The following is an 18,725-nucleotide window of genomic DNA, read 5'->3' as shown; positions in this document are numbered from 1 at the left end:
ACCACTCCCACAGGGGCAGGCAGGCTGCTCAATGTTTTCACTGCCACTGATCAACAGAGAGACTTTCCTTTAGGCCAAGAAAAGATGCCCTCACAGAAACTTACAAACAGTTCAGGAACAGGAAGCCTGTAACTGAACTTTTAAATCTCAGAAAAGTGGGAAAAAGCAAGATTTTTTGTTTTTTTTTTCAGAGATAGCAGAGGTTAACAAGTATCAACAAGTTATAACAGTGCAGTAAATGACCCCACACAAGAGTACTAGGCCAAAGACAGATAAAATACAAGTTTTGAGAAAAAAAACAATTTTAAAAATAAGTGCAAACAGGAAATTCAGTAAACAGCTCTAGGTTGTGCTCTAAATACAGTTACTAATGCAGAAATCAAATTTAACAAGCCAGAAAATGCTCAAAATAGGCGGCTATGCAGAAAAACTTAGCAAATAAACAGAGGAAAAATACTCAGAATTAGTGTTTGGGTCTCCTACACTTTCCAACCCTCTAGACAACTGCCTTGACTTTTCTTGTTCATTTTGTAACCAGGCCTAAACAGCTACAACATGGCAGCCATTCAGGCAGCTATCAGGGGATTTTTGTTATGCCTGCTCTACCATTATCCTGTGCATACAATGGGATTCTGTTAGGGCTTGTCACCCACTACCTTGTGTGAAATTCATGGCTATGGTCACAAACTGATGAAATTTTAAGAAACATGGTTAAATAGAATATCACCACTGTCATATTCATAAACCTTTATAAGGCTTTTGACCTGGTTGACCACTCCTTGCTACAAACCCATATGCTTCACCTTGGAGTCAGTCTTGATCCCTCCTAGTTTCAAGACTTTTCTCCAAACAACATTTCAGAGTTATGATCAGATCTCCTTAGTTGAAAGAGTCACTCAGGGTTCCACCTCAGACCCCTTTATCTTCTCAGTTTTCATAAGCATTCTCCCAAAAGGCCTTTCTTACCTACCTCTTATATTATATGGCAATGATATGTCCCTATTTATATCAAACCTCTCAACTTCTGACATTCAACAGCAACTTGGAGATCTTTACACATTTACCATCTGGATTAAAAGTAAAAAAATATATATTCCTAAATGCCCCCAAAAGCAAAGCCATGCTCTTTGAAATTAGACAGAAACTAACTATTACCCCAAGTTCCTGGCAAATAGTGAGCCTCAAAAATTAACTTGTTGAAACAACCACCCCTTTTAAAAATCTTGGCAAGTGGTTGGAACAATGTCTAAATTTCCATCTCTATATAACAAAAAATTGACAAAAATAGCTACCTAATATTTTGGGCCATAAAAACTTCTCTCTTCAGCAGCAAGAATAGCCATTGGAAAAGGAAGTTTTGCTCAACCTGATTATGGTCTCCCCTAATCACAGCTGCCTCCAGCAAAAACAGTAATGCACTGCAAAACTCAGTAGTCGAATATTTTGCTTTATAACCATCACCCCAAAGCATGAGCGCACTATCATAAAAGTGAAATGGCTGCTTATCAAGCAAATGGCAGATCTTTCACTAGGCTCACAGCTGTTTAAGCATTTCACATTAGAAATATTCCCCACCCCCTGGCTGCAAAATGTACACTTATGTGCCCACTCTTAAACCTGAGAAACCACTCTCTTTCAGGCCATATACTACATACTCACAGAACTAACCTTCACAGCACTAAACATAACTTTTCTGGACCTTCATAACAAGAATCCTTACCTGCCACACTTAAGGTACTAATCACCTACTCCAAAATTAAACCTTACCTTAAAACCCACCTACTCAAGGAAACCAAATCCAAGTGTTTTATTTCAAGACCTATTACATCTATATTTCCCATAGCTATGTTTCTTATTTACCCACCTCTCTCTCATCTCGCCTTCCTATACTTACTTCTGCTATCCTTTCCAGCACTTGATATTTCTTTACTATTTGTTAAATCCTGTCTTAATTCTTGTCCTCTGTGTTCCTCTGCCTGTATTTCTTTCTCTACATGGGCTTGGGACTGCTTTAAACTTGGAAGATTGATAACAAAGCATTTGGACTACATTTTATTTCCAGGATAGTATTTAAGCTACATTTATAATTGCTCTTATCTTACCATTTAAATCAATTGTATGTGTTATTTGCTCTTTATCTGAAGTTAAAGCTATTAATTTAAGGCATTGTTATAGTCTGCATTGCGTTGTGGTTTCTGTGCTGAGCCTAGGTGTTTTTCTGAATTTGTTTCCCTCCCACCTCCGCTATTCCTGTTGTGCTTTTATGCTTGGAGGCTTTTGAACTGCCTGCCCCTACTGTATACCTGACCCTAGAAGCACCTCCCAGTACTATTTCCTCTGCTCATCATACTGATTATTGACAGAAAAACTTGAGAAGACGCTCTCCTTAGACTGTAGTTTACTTTGAAATTGCCTTAAAGTGTGTGTATTTCTTATGGGTCATTTGACTGCCTTTGAATCAACTTGCAATTATTTGTAGCTAGTTGTTAGACTTTGTTTCTGGTACTTTTTCACTTGTGGCTAACTAAAGTGTGGTTTTACATTAAGAATGCTGAGACTGCAATCCTAGTGGGAGTAGAAAGGTAGCCTGGTCTATCCAAATTGAGAAACACACAAGGGAGCTTAAAGTGACAATTAATTCTTGTGGCTAGTTAGTATCTTTCCACTTTTAGCTAACCAAAGTGTGTTTTTACACTAAGAACCCTGGGTCTGTTATTCTAGTGGCAGTATTAAAGTAGCCCGGTCTGTGTAAGTTAGGAAAGACACAGGAGACTTAAAGTGAGATTGTTAAATCAGCCAGAGAGTTTTTAGGTACTTAGTTGTCTTAATCTGCACTTGCGAGCTACTTCTGCTGTGCTTTTACATTAAGAAGTTCCAGAATAATCCATCTTGTGGCAGGAGGTGTTTACCTGGCCTCTCTAAGTTGAGAGGCACTCCAGGGAGCTCAAAGTGTAGTCATTTATTGGCTAGAGGGCGCGGGAGTTCATTTTCAGCTTTTTTCTGTCTGTTTTGTGGATCTGTTCACCAAACTTAATGGTGGTTAGCAGTACCCTGCATTGTAGCAAACCAATAAAGCTAGTACTAAGGAGTTTAACCCATAACACAGAAAGAATTTGTGTGGAGCTAAGCTTAGTACAGATAGAGTGTCAAACAGCATGAAGACCTTTGCACTATTTAACATCTAGCCTTCACCCTAGACACCACTCTGGTGACCCCTGTAAAACCCAGACCCTAAACCCTACTACAGGTCCTGACAAAATGGATTTGCAATCTCCTAATCTCTCTGTGGCCAGCTTGGTAGATATGGGTATCCTAAGGCTATATAGCAGTTGTTTCATGTTCTCAAAAGACCTTTTAATCCTTAAAGAAACTAAAACAGTATGCAAGAGATGTACATGCTAACTTCCTTGGAGGCAAAAATATGACTTACAAACAAGGTTGTCAAGAACACATACACTACAGCCTACATCCTTCACACATACTGCTTACCACACACACACATATACCTTCTTAGTCTGTGTGGGTATAAATGACCTGAGGTGTACCTCACTGGACTATAGCAAAAGAGACATTATGGGTCTCTCTGAGTATGTGTCACAGACTGGCATGTGCCTTGCATTGTGCAGCATTCTACTTTCACCAGAGATGATGCTACAGTATGAAGAGAAAATGACTGATTTTAATAAAAAGCTTAGTTTCTGGTGTCACTCCAGGGGAATCCAATGTCTATCAGCATGGAAGGACATGGTTAGCAGACCACTTTGCTTTGCCAAGGATAGTCTGCAACTATCCCCTCTAGACGTTCAGTTATTGGCTAAAAGTTTATCCACCACCTTAGAACCTTTTTAGGCAATGTCAAAATAACAAAACTAGCAACATAGCAAAAAAAAGAGAAATCAAGGCAGCATTAAGGTATTACTGTTCAATGCTAGGAGCCTAAACAAGAAACTCCACAACCTACAACTTCCCCTCTCTCTGGAGAATGTAGACATCTGTGCTGGTACTGAGACTTGGTTTAAAGCCACAGAAAATATTCCCATTAGTGAAAGACTATTGGACTTCCACACATTTCAACCAACAGCAGCACAAACAGAGACTACAGGTGGAGGTGTCTCAATCTACATTAGCGATAAATTCAACTCCAGGTTGGTTAAACAGGATGATACCCTGGAGTACAACCACTTTCAAGTCTCCATAGACAAGGCTCCTTACCATGTCCTGGCCAGCTACAGGTCACCTTCTATGACCCATGAGGCTCACACCACTTACCAAGATCTACTAGAGGTGCTCACCATTCAACCAAATACCCTATTCATGGGAGAGTTTAACTACCCATCTATAGACTGGGAAATGCACATGCCTCTAACTCACAGGCACAATGTTTCCTGGACTTTATCAGCACAAACACCCTGGACCAGATAGTTCACTCTCCAACCAGAGGACCAAACATATTGGACCTAGTACACACAAACATGGGAAAGCATTGCAACTCCCTTTGTCAAGTCCTCATTGGTGAAGTCTGACCACAAAGCTGTCTCTCTCAAAATAAAAATCAATCCAGAAAACCCAACTAAACCTGTAACAGTTAGAAACTATTCTAAAGCAAACTACATCCTATTAAGGGACAGTTTGTCAAAGTTCCGGACTCCCCCAAATTCTGAGAATACAGCTACCTATGCAGAATTATTTATGGAAACCCTGAACAAACATGTAAATGGTTGCACTGAGGCTGCCATACTTACCAGAAGTAAGGCCATATCTAACACCAAAACAAGCCTCACTGGTGGAATCCTTACCTTAACGGGGTTTATAACAAAAGAAAAAAGTCATGGCCGAACTCAGAAAGAGTAACTCCTGTGTAGACAAGAGCTCTCTGATTCAACTAAACATGAAACTAAGACGTCTAATAAAGTCCAACAAGGCAAATTATGAGATCAGAATAACCTTCTTAGCTAAGGAGCTAAGGACAATCACGTAGCCTTGTTCAGCTGCATCAGGAACCTTAAAGGTAATACTCAGCTCTGTGCAGAACTGGTGGCAAATGGCACAACCTTCACTGAACCTTGTGTCATAGCACATCTACTGGCTGAAAAATTTAACTCTAACTTCACCACACCCCCACTACCCCTTATGAAATCCCTTCCAGCATATCCCCACCCAGCTATCAACAGGAAGCAGGTCCTGGGGGCACTCACTAAGGCCAAAACCACTGCTTCAGTGGGCCCCAACAATATCCCAGATTGCCTCCTAAATAGCCTAAAACATGACCTAGCAGGACCACTTAAAACACTCTTGAACCACAACTTCAAAACAGGTCGAATGAAGGCCCATAATGGTCGTACCTCTTTATAAGTATGGAACATCAACTGACCTCAGGATCTACAAACCCATCAGTTTGACAAGTCTAGTATGCAAATCCATGGAACAAATTATCATGGAAATGATCAAGAACATTGGCAACCTACTGACACTGGACCCATCTGAGTTTAACTTTGTTAAGGGAAGGTCTTGCTTAATTAACCTGGTAGACTTCTTTGAGAGGTTCACCATGGTTATGGATGAGGAGAAAACAGTACATACCACTTACCTTGACCTGGCCAGGGCATTCAGTATAATACCTCACTCAAGTATTGTTGACAGACTCTCATAACTAGGCATAAATCCCTATATAACTCATTGGATTGCCAGCTGGATCACAGATAGGACCCAAGAAGTCAGGATCAATGAGCCCACATCCTCCAAGAGACCAGTCACTAGCAAAGTACCCCAGGGCTCCACATTGGGTTTGTCCTGTCTGGCATATACTTCTTGGAAGTCAAGACTAATGTCAAAGGCCTCTGACACACAAAGTTCGCAGATGGCTGTAAATTGTGAGCTATCATAGTTTCACCTCATGACACCAACATCCTACAAAAGGGTCTAACACAAACAAACAAGTGACTGGTGTGAAACCCACAGACTAAAACTCAATGCAAACAAATGCATTATAGTGCCCTTTGGGAAATCATCCACCCAAGTTAATTACTTCTTTAACAAAACATCCCGAAGAGTTGACACGATAGTTAGGGATCTGGGAACATATGTAGACAGTAATCTCGTGTTCGATCAACACATAGCCATGATGGTAATAAAATCATACTATGTTGCCCAGCTCATAAGCAAGTCTATGGCATTCATGGCCAGTGAAATAATAATACCACTCTACTCAGCCCTTATCAGACCCATCATTGAGTACAATGCCCACTTTGGTATGCACTTCACCAGACACTTGCAATAGTTGGAAGGGCCTTAAAGGTTTCTCACCAGGAGCCTGGCATATAAGACATCCACAGATCCACCTCTGATGGATCTCTTCCACATCCACAAGACAAACAGAAGCAGAAACACTAGACCCAAGGACATGAACCTTGTCTGAGACATAAATAGAACCAGCTGAAGGGACCAATGTGTGTCTGAAAGGATTCTCACATTACATAAAAAGATCCTCATCTATGTGAAACAGAGTTGATCCCCAACTCTATCCAAAAGAAAACCTGATCACTGGGTGGGAAATCACAAATTCACTCCTGGTCTGGCCCCTATGTCTTTGATGGAAAGAGGTGAACAGTAAGTAAGTTTATTCCTAACTGACATACCCCCCCACATAACCCTTAACTACCTTTTTACTAACATACCCCACCATACAGGCAAACTGGATCAAGGAAAATATAAGCTATACATTATGGCTGATGTTATACAAATAGTATCCGTACTTTTTCCTGTCATTATCTCCTGTTGAATTTATTTTAACCCTATGCATTTTGCATAATAGGTTCAGAAAATATGTTTATTATTTGAAACAATGAAAATCCTAAAAAATGCTTTTAGGAATGACAGCTTCATTTATTTTGTTAAAAAATATAGCAAAAATAACTAAGGGATGGTAAATATTTATGCATGTAGAGTATGTTTACAGAGTTGTATAACTGTTGTTTTAACAACTGTATTTACCATGTATTTAAAGTCATCAGTGGTACAAACAAGAATCATAGAAATTAAAGGACATTATTAGCTCTCATTTGGGACTTTAACCCAAGACCTCTAGCATACTGTTCTCTTACTTCTGCTGGACCAACAAGAGTTATTAATGTCCATATCACAAAAGGTAGCACATTTGCCTTTGGTGCTGCAAAATCAGAAGACTGCAGGTTCTATTCTCACCTTGAGTGCTGTGTCACCCATCAGATGAGATGTTAAACCGAGGTGATAAATCAAGGCCCTATTTGTCTGAGTTGGTAGTAGTTCATGTGGAAGTCAAAGATCCCAGGAACCTATAGAAAAGAGTAGGGGAAGTTCCCCGATGCCCAGGCCAAATTTCTCCTAGTAGTATAATTACCACCTGAATCAAGGTCACTAGCCTAGTGATGTTAGCCTGGTCAACAAAAGATAAATAAATAAGGGTCTCCAGACAGATAGGTGTTGAGTTTGAATCATAGAAATGAAAGGACAATATTACCTCTTATTTAGGATTCACACCCAAGTCCTCCAGCATAACATGCTGGTGTCACTGTTGCTGTAATAACAAGAACCTCTGGAGAAATAGGTATTGACTTCTTTCAAATGTTAAATAAAAATAAAAATAAATAAAATTCTTAACAGCCTGCTCCTTTCAGCTAGAAAACCACCAGTATGGTGATTAGGGTCACAGTACAAACCCAGAGACACATGCTGGTATAAGTAACTCTGAAACACAGTCAGTACACATTCAGTTTTTAAATGTATTTGCACAAAAGGGAGCAGAGGTTGTCACTTTTGGCATTCCATTTCTTCCACTTTGTAAAGGTGGCAGCCTCATTTCTGTTGAAATTGTTAGTTTTTCTATAACAAGGATGCATATAGGATTCTTTAACTTCACAAGCATGAAAGGCAGAACAGTTTTATAAATATGTCTTGTAAACATTTAAAATCAATTAAAACAGTTCCATGGTCCAACATTAATTTTATGCATATCAGGCATCCAGACAATTATCACACTTTATTGAAAATATTTTTGTAATCAATTTAGATATGAATATACTTGGAATGAATAAATGCTGTTAAAAAGTAAACTTCCTGGATAAAAGTAATTCATTCAGTTGATCATTTTTTTACACTGGATCTTAATTCTTTATAACAATACTTGCACTAGTTTCAAGTTAGTTTTAGAGCAGTTTCTATTATTATTCTCATATCTGATCTTGATGTTTAATACTTGTATATAGTGTTACATTTTTATTTAATATTATGTACAGAAACAGGATAAAATATGTTTTATTTTACTTCCTTACCAGTTTAGTTTTGGTATGTTTGTTATAATGTTATTTGTATTAGACTGTTCTATTTGTTATACATGTCTTAATGGTGCAATAAACTATATTGGAAAAATAAAAACAATGCTGCAGTAAGCATGCTTTAGATGAAGTGAGACATGGTGGTTACTTCATTGTAGTCTAACTACAGTAGACAGAGAAACGACGCTCTGTCTTATAACTAAGTGAACGCATGTCATTACCATTTTGGTTTTGTAGAGACACGTCATTCTGATGTAACCCTTGTTGTGGTGCTCAACATAGAAGAAATAGACAGGACTGCACAGCCAAAGGTAAACACATGGGATCCAGGTGAGAACTGTGTTCTGGAAGCACTGGGTAAAATCGGGACTATCAGTGTACCAGGTTCGGTTCCAGTCCTGCAAAGAGCAGACATACAATGCATTAGTTTTTGTTCCATATAAAGTAAGAAGTTAAAACACATACATACATAAATATGTCAGCAGAAGGACATTATTTACATTATTTCCTACCTAATATGTAAACTGTCGCACCTCATACGTCACAGCTGCCACTCTCCTTCCCTCAACTCCCCTTTTACTCCCTCTATTCTTCTGTTTGCTTGAATGCATCCACTGACTTATTCTTCAGCATCCAAGATTCTGTACTGCTTTTCTACCACTCTTTCTGTTAAACAGTATTTCCTCATGTCTAAACTGCACTTTGCTTCCTCTCTTTAAAGACTAGGCCCCATCCCACTATCCGGCCTTCCTTTCAATTCTTTTCCTTCACAAGACCCCTGAATAGTCCTGTGAACCCATAATACGTCATCATTTTCCATCCTACTACCTTCAGGACAACACCCTAGGCTATATGTTCTCTCTTCATGCGCACTTCCTCACATCTCTTTCATCTGCCTGGTAACCTTCTTTTGTATCATATCTAATAATTTTGCCCATTTTCTTTTATGATGTCCATCATTGAACAAAGCATTCAAGCTGTGGTCTTACTAGTGATTTACAAAATGGTAGAATTACCTCTTTATCTCTAGATATAGATACACATGCACACATGTATCTCTGTGTGTGTGTGTGTGTGTGTGTGTGTGTGTGTGTGTGTGTGTGTGTGTGTGTGTGTGTGTGTGTGTGTGTGTGTGTGTGTATATTGAAAATGAGGAGTGAATGTCAAAACATTGATCCAAACTGAGCAAAACCCAACTGATGTAAAAAAAAACAACAAATCACAATGAACACACCCCCTGTACCCCATGCTCCCTGCTAGTTATATATGCCAGTAATGACATGACACTGCAGTGTGGAAAGGACAAATTCCCAATTCTGCTGTACCCCAATCTTGCAAACAGAAAAGTCGTCAATTTGTGATCACTTTCAGTTTTGATTAATTGTACTACAATATTTGTCTTCGACAATAGGGTTATATAAAAATGATTGGTCTGTACCACAACATGTGAGCCAAGGAGAAGGTGAGTACAGCTGTATCATGGGTTGCATATGTTGGTGTCTTAGAAGGTCGTATTACTAGAATTCTAGAGTATAAAACAATTAGGCTGCATAACGGCAAGGACTGAGAACTTGGTGTTAGACACACATCATTTGGTTGATTACACAGTGCAAGCCTTTTCCCAGTACTACAAGATGAGAAACATACCAGCATTAAATCACTTTGAAGCCTTTGGCAAAGAATGAAATTCAGTTATTGTTAAGCAAAGATAGCACAAGGCTACATGAAGTAAGAGGAAAGGTGAGGTTAAGTGGAGTTGTTCAAAGAAACATAATATGCTCACAATCATGGGGGAATTAAACCTAGATACTCTTTCTGTGATGTACATTGTTCAAGTAATAATAAGCAATAATAGAAGTGCTAAGATAAAAATATAAATATGTGCAGTACATATTATCATAAAATGCACTATTAAACTGAATTTTACCAATTTTCAGAAACAATTATTTTCTAGTAAAGGTAAAATATAATTTGTTGTTTTCTACGGTAGAGCACTGATTTTTATTACTCCTCTAAGCCAACTGCCAAACAATAATAAAGCAACATACAGAATTATGCTTCAGAACACCAGTGGATCAGCCTTACTGATTATAAAATAAGTAAATTAAATTGTTTGAGATTTAATGAATTATTTACGTATCTATCTATCTTTTCTGATAACTATATATGTAAAATATTCAACACTGATTTATATACAGTTAAATGCATTTTATTTATTGGATGTGATGAGTAAGTAGGTGGCTGCCCCACTGACTTTTTCTCAGTTACAGCTTAGGAAGCAGAGAAGCAAAATATAAACATATTGGAGAATTAGAGATGTAAGTATTATCTGTGAGTAAAAGACAACTAGATTTAATAATATAGGGTCCACGTTCAGTCCAAAGCATCCCAAAAGTGGCTGCAGTTAAATATGCAATAGTACTAAGATATGTGAGCAATATTTCATGAGAAATACATAAACAAATAAGTAGAAATAAGTCGATCATTTGTCCTGAACTCAGTTTACTTTTGATTTTCCATGTTTGCTTTGTTCATAGGTTCATAGGTTCATACTAGGCTATCTGCCCTGGGGCATTTATAAGCCTAGCCCGATTGTGCTTGGCTTACGCCACCCCTTGATTTGAGTATACTGTGCCCTTTTTAAAGTTTAGTTTACTGTGCCTCTGTCTAATAGTGACACGGAAGTAATCCCTGGGACAAACCTACGATCCCCCATCCACTCATCAAGATTCTTCTTGAAGAGAGTCAGTGAGGTGCTCTGCCTAACATGAATTGGAATTCTATTCCAGAGCGAAGGGAGCCTCTGGGTTATGAATCTGTCCCTCCAGCATGTTCTATTTATTTCTGTCCTGAAGTTCAAGTCCCTCGAGCGCGTGGCTCTAAGGGATTTAGATTTACTGAGGTGGAGCATGTCCATTAATTCTGGGTTGGACATAGCTTTATATATCAGGCATAGATCGCTTCGAAGTAGGCGGTATGCAACTGAGTAGAGCTGGAGTTTTTTTAACCGAGCAGCATATGGCATCTGTTTGAGTCCCTTGATCCTGCTGGTGAGGTACTTTTGGGGTCTTTCTAATTGCTTCAGGTGTCAGGTAAGGTACATCCCAAAGGGGGCATTGTATTCTATGATGGGCCTGATGAGGGATGAATAAAGGGGCACGATTACCTCTCTTGATCTAGATGTTTGCATGTGGGTTTCATCTTTCCACTCTGTTTAACTTCCATTTCCCATAATCCTCTTCTTTTTCTGTCTATTCTCAATGGATAAACTCTTTGCCTCTCTCCTTGCACTTTTTCCCTGGGTCGTGGCTGAAAACTGATCTGTAAGGATCAATCCTTTTAAACTGGTATCAGGCAATTAAACAGACTAACCTTTGTGTAAAAGATGAGCAAATAAAAGTTTATGTAAACATGTTCCCTCTTATCACTCTGCTTGCAAATATTTTGTTGTCATGCATGTTACATACAGAGGTTTTACATCATATGCCTCTTGCTTCATGTTTGTCATAATCCAGGTCACTCTGCGTTCTCACATGTAAAAACCTTCCAAATATGCTTCTCCCCAAATTCCTTTCATTTTAGATATTACAGATCAACTCCATGCTCTTTCAACTTATGACCCCATTTGTGTACACACAGTTTAGTTGTTTACTCTGTCAGACGTACAGCTGAGCTTACATGCTCTCCCTTGAGAGCTCTGAGTGAGTTCATGCCTGTGAAATTGTTCAGATTTTTAAAAATAAAACACCTGATGTGGTGTGAGAGGCAGAATTATACTTAGAGGACTGCTACGATGCATAAAATTATTACAAACATGGTAAACTCAATGACTAAAAATCAGGACTGAAAAACAAGTCATCAAAACCTAGGGAACTGCATGCTGTGACATGGTTTATATTTCTTAAAATGTTATTATATGTATTTTTACTAATAATAAATGTTTTAGTGCTTCTAGCTCAGTGCTGCACAGTCTGCATTACTGTGTCATGTTTCATCTACCCTTTCTTTTTCTTCAAACTTCTCCCTTTCACCTTTCTCACATTTCAGTGCACATCAATGCTGCAGGTTAGCACGTGACACTGACACAGGGTCTTTTTTAACTACCCTAGTAAGACTGTTGTGTGCATATAACAGGCATTGCAAGAAGACATTCTCATCACTGCAAGTGATGAACAGCTTGCAATGACAGGACTTATTTATTTAAATGTTGTAGCTCCCTACCATCTTGTGATGTGTCGGTCTGTCCCTGTGTCATATACTATGCCGGAATGTCATCAGAATGACTTGCACTTAAAAAATCCTTGCCCCTCTATATAACTCAAGAACTAAAGGGAAAGCAAGTTGTGCACAGTGTTGCGTGAAATAGTGTGATGAGTGGTGACGTGCAGGGAGGGAGGGTGTGATTCTGAGACAAGTAGCAATGACTGTGCTACACGTGAAAATGTTGTTTTCATGGTATCTAAATGACTGCATAACTATATGCTATTGGGAGACATTGCATATGCAAGTGACAAAATCAAACATGGTGAAATGATGCAGAGAGATATAAATTCAGAGTTGCAGCAGTCTGTTCTAAATGCTAGAACTTCTTGATGTACAGGACATTCCTTTGCACTGTTTTACTAGGAATACCAGCAAACTTAGGTCAACAGCATTAGTGGCCACTCTCAAAAGCCAGAGCCCGTGATGTTGTGTGCTCCCACCCTCTATGTTGTAGACAGGTTATCCGGTGGTTGGCATACCATCACCTCCATGATTGCTACACTGTCAGCAACTACAGTTTGGACACAGACACCATGCAAGAGTTAGTAGACATGTGCTACCCACACATGGAATCAAGGGGGATGTGTGAATTGTCTATCCTGGCAGACACACAGGCTTGTGTAGGATTAACTATCCTTGCTACAGGGACATTTCATCATCTGGGATAGGGCATGTTAATGAGATTTGCAGGTGTCAGTCTAAAACAACCTACATCAGTTATTTAACATGATGCTGTAGTGAAGAAGAAACCCACTACTCACTATGCAGTCATTTTACAACATAGCCTATTCCTCTGAGGTCCTGGGACCACTGCCTGTATCCACACTGCCATCGAGGGTCCAGCTATTTTTCATGATGTTAAATACATCAGCTTGAATGGCTTCTACTCCATCAACTACAAGGTATGTGCAATGCAAAGGGTACTCTCTATAATGTGCCGGTGCACCATTCAGGCAGTGCCCAAAATTCCCATATCTGGCTCTTACCATATTTTATGTGGGATGACTTCCCCAAGAATCATTTACTTGGTAGTTGCACACACTGCCAGCCATACAGGCCAGGATGGGTAATTCCCACTGAAGTAGCCAGCAGGCCATCAGTAATGGTGTGCACAGGTATATGTTGCAGATACTGCTGGATATGTCTTGGAACTATGGATGATGACCCCCATCCACAACCCTCAGACCATTGCTGAGATGGTACAAAACACCATGCATTCACAGACACAGAACACTGTCAAATGAGTTCTGACTTGAAGGCATGCTTCTGCTGCTTGGATACATCTTTTGTTATACAGCAGTGCAGAAATTAGGTCTTCACTAACTTATTCCTGGTGTGCAGAAATAGCTACAACTTGGAAACATCACAGTATTTCTTGACAGACTTGTTGTAGCAGCTGTATTGGAAGCCACAGAGTCTTCAGACAATTTGGCTGGTGTATTACCCCATGCAAGGCAAAGGTGGGTGAAATATGCTGCAACACTGGCAAAGATGTGGCATCTGGTCTAAAACTATGGTCCATGACAAGATCTACATGAAATAAAACTGATGCATGCATTGACGTACACAAGTTATGCATTACAGTCCTTTGATTAGCCACAATGTACATCTAGCATTACATTACTCACTAAGGCCAGATAGTGGATGGGTATAGCACAATTGTCATCATTTGCACAGCTGTGGTTGAGCAAAGTGTGAAGCATGTCAGTTTGTCAATGTCAGTTTCTGTTAATGCAGTTTCAGTGAAAATGTCTAGTAATCAACTATGAACTTATGAACATATAATCCTATGACAAGATATGTACACCTGTAGGGTACACATGGAAGTATGTGTCTCTGTGACTGGCTTTGACTGACCCCTGCATCTCAGCACTGGGCTGGCCTGCCTCATCATTGTCATGAACACATACCTGTTGGCTTTTGAGCTGTGACCATTCCCACCCTGTCCAATACTTGACAGTAACAACAGTCATGTTACCAAGGCACCCTTTCTTAGAGCACTTAACCTATGTACAGGGGTCACTGTTTCCTCTACAGCATGTCTTGCAGTCTGTATAGAAATGCCATATGGGGGCTCCTTCCTCAGACATTTACCTGTCATGCCCCTGTGGCCCCTGTGCTATGTTCTCTTTCAAGATGAGGGACCCCAGATGGAAATTTATCTGTCATTCTCTTGTGCTATACCACCTCTCCTAATTACCATTTCATATCTGTCCCTGTTGCTAGCATGCACCATGGGTGTTCTCTGCAGTGTACAAGTACATCATCAGGTGTCATATATTCTCTCACCATGCCTACATCATAGTACGAAAGTCACTTTCCACAGAATTCCTATTCCTAACTTGCTCTTCCGAATACTGCCAACCACAATATGGTAACCGTGCATTTCATCACATTGCAATGGGCCTTGTAGCATGATGATGTAACTTAAAGCAATCATCTATGAATCAGTTCCATAAAGAGCTGCACTGTCACACTCAGGCAACACTACCATGCACATCCCTGCCCCCGCCTGGTTACTGCGACATATGCACACTCTGCATGGAGGCTGCAAAGCCCATACTGCCACTACTCTGTGCTTATGATGCTTTCACTAGGACACTGCTGCTGTCCATTGATGGATGTTGCACGATGTCTATAACTTGCAACTATGTGCACAGGACTACCATTTTGCTCTTCAGGCACTAGGTACAGCAGGGCTCCTGCCAGGTGAGGGCAGAAAATTAACATTTGTTTGCATCTGCTGCATAGGCACTATCACAGGCACCTACTGGGCCATTATGATAGATATATAAGGCTGTGTTTGGCATGAGCTGGCCTAGGTGGTAAGTGATGCCACTGGCATCACAAACTCAGGTAACCAGTGCAGGTAGCACTATGGCAATCTGCAGAGGTACCACCCAAAAGTCGGGATGGCATCTGCTCCAGCTAATGCATCCAATGCTAGGTCACCACCAGTCACCAAGCCTGCCACTCAACAGAGGGATGAAGTTCACATTGTTGAAGCTGAAATGGGGAGTTTATTGGTGGCCTTTATACCTATGACTCACTCTTTGTAACTATTCCCAGAATGTCCTGAGTTTTGTCTCATAGTTTTGTTCTGTTCCTCATAAAATTTGTGGTTTTCTGACAAATCACAGAATAATGAAGTCACTAAATAATGACATACGTATGAGTTTCAGACTTCATACCCTTCAGAAAAATGCATGCTAACACAAACCCTGTTATTTTACCAACTTTCTAAGTTTTTAAGAGCAATATTTAAAATTTGTCCCTATTTTTGGTCTCCCCCCATTAGTTTAGGCTTTGCCCAGATTTCTTGCAGTAAGAGGTTGACAGGTATGTGGCTGTTTGCTTGTTTCAGTCTCTGTTTCACTGCAGCTTAATATGTTGCCATGGAGTAGCTGACTTGCTTTTTAACAGGCTTTACCTTTCCATGAACACCCTACTGGAGAGCATTCATTCTCTGATAAGGTTGAAGATGCACACTTTGCCATTGTCTAAGCATAAGTAACACCTTAATTCTCATTTGGAAAATGTGTATAGGCTCTGTGTAAGTTCCATGTCAATAAAATAGTAATAATAATAATAATAATAATAATAATAATAATAATAATAATAATAATAATAATAATCTAAGACGCAAATGCAACCTGAAACAAAGCACCACACCAATAAATTAACATGCATTAAAGAATACTGTGGCTTCCAAGCCTTCTGTGTCATTTTTACACAAATGTGTTTTAATATGATGAAAAATTTAAATCTAGTTATGATTTGCTTAAACCAAAACAAGAACATTGGACAATATTAAAAAACACAGCTGCATACAATTATAAGTTGGGAGCTTTCAACTGGATAAGGTTCTGAAGAGTCTCAGCTGAATAAAGAGATACAAATGCTTATTATAATTGTAGCAGTTTTTTATTGTCATCCAGTTCTCTTGTGTATGGTTTATTGCTTTTGTACAAGGTATAGTCAATGGTAAACTGTTTCTTTGTATTTTTTTTTGAGAGCAGTGTATTCAAGATTCAATATTATGTATGTATTTCTTTACTCATTTCCTGATACAGTTAGTCTGCTGATAATAACCCGCATCTTTTAAACAAGATACTATCACTGGCCATCTACACTATGTTGTTGTTGTTGCTGCTGACCTGGGGGCTTCTGACACTCACATCACATCCTTTCTCCAGTCAATCTAAAATAAAATTTATTTCTGCTGTCTTTCTCTGTCTTAGTATGACTAAGACTGCCTCAGATTTACCTGGCTTCAGGTCTCCTGCTGAACCAGAATGCCATCCCCTCCAACTATGACTACATTATTCATGTACCAAGCTATAAAGTGCATCTAAACGTAAACATATTCCCAATTAAACACCACCAGCCCCCCAACAAAATAAGAACCTGCATCTCAGTCATTTCAATGAATCAGTTCACCTCACTGGTGAAAGTGGGAAAAAAACAGCAAATAGCTGCCTATTTTGCACAACTTTTGTATCAGTCACTCTCAGTGATGTATATGTATATTTGAATAATATCAGCATCACTACATGACCTTGATTGCATGTTTCATGTCTGGGCGTTCTCGTGCACAGAGCCATATAGGGCAGGTAAGCACAAATGTAACATGAGCTCTATGGCATCACCACTAAACATCGCTACATTGTGGTCTCAGTTCAGAAGATTAAAATTTAGCAATTAGCAAGCCAATATTCCATGAAGCCTCTTGGACCTGGCATTGACATGACAACAAACAGAAAGACAGCTGCAACCCAGTAACTGCCCCGCTTTCTGTAATCGTGTCCAGCCTAGTACCACTTCCCAGTCCCTCAGATCCTCCAACAAGCTAATGTTAAAGGTTTCCCGCTCCCACAACTACCACGGAGACTCCCTTTTCTCCCACAAAATAGCCAAATTATGGAACACTCTTCCACAGCCGATCACACAAAATCCTCACCACCACAAGTTCAAACAACTCCTAAAGAACTACCTAGCCAAACACTGGTTCTGCTTCTGTCATTCACGAGGCTAACATCTTCCTACCTTCTTGTACCTTACCTTATTCCTATACTTGACCTCCTACTATAATCCCTCCATCTCTCTTTAAACTCTGCTGACCCATAACAGCTTTCTCACTGTTTAATTAATGGACAAGGATTATTTGATTCAGGTGTAGATTACGTTATCGAATTTTTAAATGTTCGAACATCATATGGTCGAACCCATATGATCGAACTTTTAACAGTTCGAACATTTCAACAGAGATCTCCGTACAGTGCGGAATGGGAAGATTTCTCTTTCCTGCACTGTAGTGTGATCTCGGAGTTGGTATATTTAAAGAGCAGGGGGTGCAGGGGGGCTTGCCCCCCTGATTTAAACAGTCAGGTAGGTTTTTTCTGTTGTTTTTTTTTTTTTTTTAGCTTTTTGAACTAACAGTTCAGTCATATGGGTACGACCATATGATGTTCAAACTTTTAACAATTCAATAACATAATATGAACCCATTTGATTCCAGCCATACTGTGCTGACATATGGAATAGTAATTTATGTCACTGTTTAGATACAGCCATACTGTCTCTGAATTTATTCTATGCACACTGTCTTTGTAATTAGTATTCTGTATAAGTTTACAATGGCTTGTACTTGAAACTCTGTATACTTGTTTACACTATTGATTGTATTCTGTACTGACTACTGTATCATAATAATTATTATTATTGTAAGCTTTGTTACTGCTTGTGGACCTTTTCTCCCTGGGCCCCAGCTGAAAATGGGCTTCTGGCCCAGTCAGACACTACCCGGTTAACAAATGCAATAAAATAAAAAAAAATAAAAATAAACTTTCTTAATAGAAAGAAATGCTAAATGAGTTGGAATTTTATTTTTTGTATCATTTCTCCTTTACATTTGACAACAGCATTATGAATGATGAATTTTATATCACATGGGATCACTCATTACCAGCACTTCAAAAAATATATGCAAGAAAACCATGTATAGAAGTCCATGAACAAAAAGACAAAAGTAGTGTTTGTACCACAAACTGATAAACCAATGTAGTAATTGTCCAAGAAGCCTAGATATCACCAATAAGTGACAAGAATACTCTGTTAACTGAGAAGACTTTATTACATTAAAAACACAAAATG

The 18,725-nt window shown here is 39.2% G+C and overlaps 1 protein-coding gene across 1 annotated transcript in view; it reads right to left on the bottom strand.

Annotated features, from left to right (window-relative positions):
• The window catches only part of LOC122816398 (multidrug resistance-associated protein 1-like), a 786,965-nt gene that overhangs the window by 742,868 nt on the left and 25,372 nt on the right, over positions 1-18,725 (bottom strand). Inside the window, exon 2 of the mRNA XM_044089156.1 lies at positions 8,531-8,707. Coding sequence (XP_043945091.1) covers positions 8,531-8,707 — 177 coding nt within the window. The remainder of the gene's footprint in view (positions 1-8,530; positions 8,708-18,725) is intronic.

The sequence above is a fragment of the Protopterus annectens genome, chromosome 12.part0 (genome assembly GCF_019279795.1).
Source record: "Protopterus annectens isolate FY-2018-M chromosome 12.part0, PAN1.0, whole genome shotgun sequence".
Lineage (NCBI taxonomy): Eukaryota > Metazoa > Chordata > Ceratodontiformes > Protopteridae > Protopterus > Protopterus annectens.
The sequence above is the reverse complement of the archived record's forward strand: the minus strand, read 5'-3'. Positions and strand labels throughout refer to the sequence as shown.